The sequence below is a fragment of the Oncorhynchus keta genome, chromosome 8, assembly GCF_023373465.1.
Source record: "Oncorhynchus keta strain PuntledgeMale-10-30-2019 chromosome 8, Oket_V2, whole genome shotgun sequence".
In the NCBI taxonomy this organism is placed as follows: Eukaryota; Metazoa; Chordata; class Actinopteri; order Salmoniformes; family Salmonidae; genus Oncorhynchus; species Oncorhynchus keta.
The window spans coordinates 35,815,164-35,821,995 of record NC_068428.1 but is presented as its reverse complement, the minus strand read 5'-3'; the positions used below and the strand labels follow the sequence as shown (position 1 = coordinate 35,821,995).

The window sequence follows — 6,832 nt, the reverse complement described above, 5'->3', positions numbered from 1 at the left end:
TGGGTAAAAAGACACGCCCGTCGAAACCTCTCAAACGTTTCCGCAAACCAGCCTGTGGCCGCTTGTTCTGATCTTCTACATTCGGAATCACTGTTACGGAACTATCAGACTTTGAACTTTTCGATCCCAGGACAAATATGAGTGAAATCAAACCTACGGATCCAGCAGCCACTAACGCTGGAGAGGAAAAGGACTGGGCCGCAGCAAAAGCCTTTTTTGACAGTTTAAAAACAAGGAAACCTAGACCCGTAAGTGATACATAAACCGTTCTTATTTGCCTGTGCAGATGAAACAAGTGTCTACACGGGTCTATAGTATACTATTAGCTAATCTCTTGTATCGTAATTTTTTCTTTACTATTCTTGTTTCCAAATAGCCCAAACCCCAATATGCCGTTACTATCGCCGTCTCTTCTCGCACCCTGTTCAACATGGTTGCGGAGCGGAAGATCTATGAGGAAGAGGGGGTCGAGAAGTATGTGACGTTTCAACAGGAGCACGAGAATGAGCCGCTCATGCCAGGTGTGGCGTTTCCTCTCGTGAAGGTAAATTAGAGGGATTGTATTAAGATAGCTAAGGGTATGGCCTACCTGCATGTCTGTGCGTGGGAGAGTCAGAGGGCAGGGTTGCCTTACAATTGCATGTGGATTCCTTAGTGGAGGTGAAGGGGAAACCTCATTCACTGTGATGCCAATGCCTTTAAGCCTAGATACAATTTGTGTAATGCATCTAGAATCCACCATAATTTGCAAATAAATTCATTAAAAATCCTACAATGTGATTTTCTGGATTTTTTTTCTCTCATTTTGTCTGTCATAGTTGAAGTGTACCTATGATGAAAATTACAGTCCTCTCTCATCTTTTTAAGTGGGAGAACTTGCACAATTGTTGGCTGACTAAATACTTTTTTGCCCCACTGTATATGTATCTTCCCCACCTGTCCTGAATGACGTGTCGCCACTGGTGTGTGCACATGTTACAATTTGGGACTGAATATTCTGAAGCAACACCCTAGAAGTAGTTGCTCTAGTACAAACCAGATACGTTTTGTCATTGTTTCTTAATCCCTGTGTCAATTCTGTTCTGAAAACACACACACACACACACACACACACACTCTCTGCAGGCTCTGATGACAGTGAACTCCAGACTAAGGCAGCTCTACCCCGACAGTGAGGAGCTGTTTGACATCGTCCTGATGACTAATAACCACGCCCAGGTCGGTGTGCGCCTCATCAACAGCATCAACCACTACGGTCCGTAAAACACGCTCTGAAACTCGTACTGCAATGTTACAGCCACGCCTACAATGTCATAAGACACCTGTTTTGCAAAGTATGTTCATGTTTCATTGAATGATTGGACATCCAACTTTATGTTGTTCTTTTGACCAAATATGTTGTTTTTAATGTTTATATGCTGTTGTTCATGATATGCAGTGGCAATCTTCAGCCTGATGACCATACCATCACATTTCTATGAGTTTCTGATAAAAAACAATGGTTCCCTCTACCTAACAGATTTAACCATTGAGAGATTCTGTATGACTGGAGGGAAAAGCCCCATTGGATATCTGAAGGCCTACATGACCAACCTGTACCTCTCCAAGGATGGAGAGAAAGTCACTGAGGCCATTGAGGAGGGTAGGTGGTGATGCTTCTGGTTTAGGATGGACTGGTTTAGGTTGGCATGGATGCTAAGTCAACAACTGTAGATGTACATTGTGGTAAAACTTTATAGTATAGCCTACAGCTGTAATGCATGGATGATGCTGTTGTAATGGGTTGTGACCAGATGATATACAGCCAAGGACAAGTTTAGAATTGAACTACCATAAGAGTTCAGACTTAATTCTGGAGAGGATGAGTCGGATTTCACTGTTAGTTTTACGCACAACATAATTGTGCAGTTTCAGTTAATAAAACTGACGATTGTTTATTTTTGATGAAATTACTGATGATGAGGGTACTGTTGCTTGTATGCGTGTGCTTGCTGTAATTGTCACCTCCTAATGTCATCCCCTGTCATCCTAGGTAGCTAGTTCCACAGTAGTTGCAGGATGAAGTATATCGTGTCCCGGTGTTGTTGCCATTCATGGGTAGACTGTATCACGGTGACATTTAGATGCTTACAAGTATGAGTTATTTCTTGGGTAGTACAAGACATAAATCCTAGACAAAAATAAACACAAATTGTTCACGTTATACTAGCTACCGGCGACTCAGTGAAAGTACAGCTGTCCAGTGAGAAGCACAACGCCGGTGCACTGGTCATTCACACTAGCTTGGCGTGTTGTCGTTATTGTCCTCTGTCAGCTAATTGTCATCGCCTCGTGACTCATAGCTAGCTAACTAACCTAACTCTCTAGCTAGCTGTTGTCATAGTAACAGAAACTGGCAAATCGCACAGCGAGAGAATGGCAATTTTTGCGTCACTTCCGTAGCTTTATACCATTTAGCCATAACTGTTGTAAAGCGTTGCAAGACTTGTTATGAGCATGTATAAGCCCCTTATGTCTTATAAACAGGCATTGCTGCAGCGACCATGTTTGCATCTGGAGATGTGGAGAACCAGCTTTCTGACACACAGCTGAAAGTAGCTTTTGACGGGGACGCAGTCCTCTTCTCTGACGAATCAGAGATCATCGTGAAACAACACGGCCTGGACACGTTCTTTGAGCACGAGAAGGAATTTGAGAACAAACCACTTGCACAGGTGATCATGAGAGGACTCTGAAGCAGAATATGTCTCCATTTTATGTTAGCTTTTGACATGGTCGTTTGTGTCAGATTTCCATGGTTTCCTTATCTCCCTGTAGAGGGCTTATAGATTTCAATGGTTTCCTTATCTCCCTGTAGAGGGCTTATAGATTTTCAACTAACTAGCAACAAACGTTTTAACTAACTATCCCACTATGCCTAATACTAGACCTAACCCTTTCCTTATGCCTACCAAGTTGTTGCATATCTAAAGACCATCGATAATAGAGGGCTAGCCCAATAAAGTCGAACCCATTTATGTATTATATGCTTTGATTTTGGACAAAAGTAAAAAATATGTCTCATTGTTTCTCTCAGGGTCCCTTGAAGTGTTTTCTGGAGGCGCTGGGGAAGCTCCAGAGAAAGTTCTACGCCAAGAACGAGCGTATGACCTGCCCCATTCGTACCTACCTGGTAACAGCCCGCAGTGCAGCCAGCTCAGGGGCCCGTGTCCTCAAGACCCTCAGGAGCTGGGGCCTGGAGATCGACGAAGCCCTGTTCCTAGCCGGGGCCCCCAAAGGGCCTCTCCTGCAGAAGATCCGGCCCCACATATTCTTTGACGACCAGATGTTCCACATCGAGGGAGCCAAGGAGCTGGGGACCATCGCTGCACACGTGCCTTATGGGATCGGACAGAAGTATCACAAGGGGGAACTTATTGAGCAGCCTGTCAAAGACAAGAAGTAAAGAGCCTCCTAGTGGTGGGGAGATATCATACGTTATGCAAATGCTTAGTTGCACACAACCCTGTCATCAGCTGTAGGACCTTTATTGTTTATCAGGATTTTATATTATTTCTCTTTTTTTACACTTTATTACAAACATCTTGATCAGAGAATATTGTATTAACAGGAGACAAAAACATAGTTTTACTGTAGATGTAATACTCACATCAGGGACCAATGTCACCGAATGTTCTCTGTCATAAGGAGAGAAAGGATCACTTTCCTACAATCCTCATCACCATCACATTGTAGTCTTTAATAGTATTTGGTCAAATATGTCGTTTTTTCTGAAAATATATGTCAGTGTGTTCAAATTTTAGACATGAAAGTATATTTAGCAAAGTGTATTTTATATCTTTAGATATGTGCTCTCTAGTGCACTTACAGGGTAGAAGGAAAAAGGAAAGGAAAAAATATGCGTTTTGGTTTTACTGCACACCATACAAAACAGACATTAACACATTATTTATTTATTATTTACACTTAGATGCATTCGGGATCTTAAGCACTTACAAACTCATACCATATTATACCAATTGGAATTTGTAAAATTTTCAAATTGCAAACAATTAAAAACATTTGTTTTGCAGGACATATCATACCAAATGGATGATGTAGTACACAATTGTGCATATTTTTCGGGGACCCATTTTGGCTCTTGCGCAAGACTTAAAAAACATGTCTGAAATGTACTGAACTTTAGAAGCAACACTTTAATATTCAATAATTATTTTTGCTATCCATGCATTGTTCTAGTCTATTCCATTTTCTTATTCCATTTAAAAATATTTGTTTTTAGATGCAAGAAACCTCACCTTGCTCTTAGTAAAGCTGAATTAGGCTATATGATGGTTATATCAACATCTCAAGCAAGCTAGTTCAACATACTTGTTCCACTAGTAAAATGTTACATGTCGGGTATTTTGTTACAAATAGTTTACAGTTGAATATACAGTATGTATAAGGACAGTCTACATTGTATGTTGAACATTAACTATTTGTATTTTTTCATCTTTGTGTTTACACATATTTTAGGAATTATTCAAATGTCTATTTTTAAGAATATCTAGTCTGTATTTTTTCACTTTTAACTTAATATAAAGATTTATCATGTGCATATTTCAGTAGGGTTAAATAAAGGTTTAAAATAGATGTGAATGGTTGATTCATGTTTTTATGTATTATCCACACATTGATACAAACCCGATTGAGATGTTGTGGCAGGACCTGAAACGAGACGTTCATCCTCCAAAACCCACAAATATCGCTGAGTTAAAGCAGTTCTGCATGGAAGAGTGGGACAACAACAACTACAGGAAATGTTTGGTTGTGGTCAATGCAGCAAAATGTGGCACAAGCAGTTATTGATTGTAAGGGGGAAATGACTTGATCACACGGGGACATTAGGTGTTGTATAACTGTTTATTTAAAAAAAAATGAAATCAGTATCACAATTTTTATTATTTGTTTCTTTTATCTAATTTTAGGTTTAGGTTGAAGATTTGCAAAAATAGAGAAAATCAGAAAGGGGGAAATACTTTTTCAGGGCACTGAATATAATGTGTGGATTCCCCCGAGAGTCTGAATGTTAGGAGATGATCACACATGGATAGTGTATCTGTTGGTTATACGTATGTGTCAGGATGGGGATCCATTGGGAATGTCAACAACACTTGACTGTATCCTGCTCCCAGGGGGCACGTCTTTAGACTGTGTTACATAGTAGTGACACACACACACACAGTGATATGGCTGCATAATGCCAACAGGAAACTGATATGATAATGACATGTCTATTTATAGCTTCCTGAGGCCCAGCAATTACATTTTGTCCACTCTAATAGACATTTGTTTTTGGTCTTAATCTCTGAGGACATACATGCCACTGTGTTAGGTCCTGTTTTCCCTTTGAGAGACATTCCAGGCTTTTCAATGATATCACATGTGACCTGGATAAATTTATGTTTTAAAAAAATGGCTGGCAACTTAATTAGAACAGTTTATGGTAAGAAGAAAGGTAAGGCCGGAATTCAATTTGATCGTGCTTTGTCAGCAATGCAGGTTTTAAAGGCAATGTGCCCACGTTCGTGGAGACCATATTCACAGTAAACACGACATATGTCGGCTAATGGCGCATTGTCCAAATCTACAATCAGATTAAATCCTGGCCTAAGTGTGTGTTGTTGTGTCATTATATTATTTGTTAGTTTGATATTCTATTCTGCTTCTAGCAAGTAAAATATCTCAGAAATAGTATGGTGAGTTTTCAGAGCAGTGTAATATTTGATTCAATACAATTGGAGCAAAATAAGAGCTTGTTTATACTGTAATGTACTCTTTACTGTACATCAGATGTATCTATGTTTTCTATACTGTAGCCTTTTACTGTACATCCGGATGTGTCTGTTTTCTACACTGTAGCCTTTTACTGTACATCAGGATGTGTCAACTATGTTTTCTATACTGTAGCCTTTTACTGTACATCAGGATGTGTCTACTATGTTTTCTATACTATGCCTTTTTTACTCAGGATACTATGTTTTCTACTGTACCCTTTTAGTACATCAGGATGTGTCAACTATGTTTTCTTTTACTGTACATCAGGATACTGTACATCAGGATGTGTCAACTATGTACATGTGTCTACTATGTTTTCTATACTATGTTTTATGTTTTCTATACTGTAGCCTTTTACTGTACTGTAGCCTATGTTTTTTACTGTACATCAGGATGTGTCAACTATGTTTTCTATACTGTAGCCTTTTACTGTACATCAGGATGTCTACTATGTTTTCAACATCAGGATGTGTCTGTTTTCTATACTGTAGCCTTTTACTGTACATCAGGATGTGTCAACTATGTTTTACTGTACATCAGGATGTAGCAACTATGTTTTACTGTACATCAGGATGTGTCAACTATGTTTTCTATACTGTAGCCTTTTACTGTACATCAGGATGTGTCAACTATGTTTTCTATACTGTAGCCTTTTACTGTACATCAGGATGTGTCAACTATGTTTTCTATACTGTAGCCTTTTACTGTACATCAGGATGTGTCTACTATGTTTTCTATACTGTAGCCTTTTACTGTACATCAGGATGTGTCAACTATGTTTTCTATACTGTAGCCTTTTACTGTACATCAGGATGTGTCAACTATGTTTTCTATACTGTAGCCTTTTACTGTACATCAGGATGTGTCAACTATGTTTTCTATACTGTAGCCTTTTACTGTACATCAGGATGTGTCAACTATAGTTTTACTGTACACTCAACTATGTTTTCTACACTGTAGCCTTTTACTGTACATCAGGATGTGTCAACTATGTTTTCTATACTGTAGCCTT

At 39.2% G+C, this 6,832-nt stretch overlaps 1 protein-coding gene across 1 annotated transcript; it reads left to right on the top strand.

The window, feature by feature from the left end:
• The first annotated feature begins 13 nt into the window (after window positions 1-13).
• On the top strand, window positions 14-4,635 carry LOC118387119 (cytosolic 5'-nucleotidase 1A-like). Its single transcript, XM_035775285.2, has 6 exons — window positions 14-248; window positions 377-544; window positions 1,126-1,255; window positions 1,520-1,642; window positions 2,527-2,714; window positions 3,077-4,635. The coding sequence occupies exons 1-6, from the start codon at window positions 138-140 to the stop codon at window positions 3,443-3,445; spliced, it is 1,089 nt and encodes a 362-aa protein (XP_035631178.1). The 5' UTR covers window positions 14-137; the 3' UTR covers window positions 3,446-4,635.
• Window positions 4,636-6,832: the final 2,197 nt, after the last annotated feature.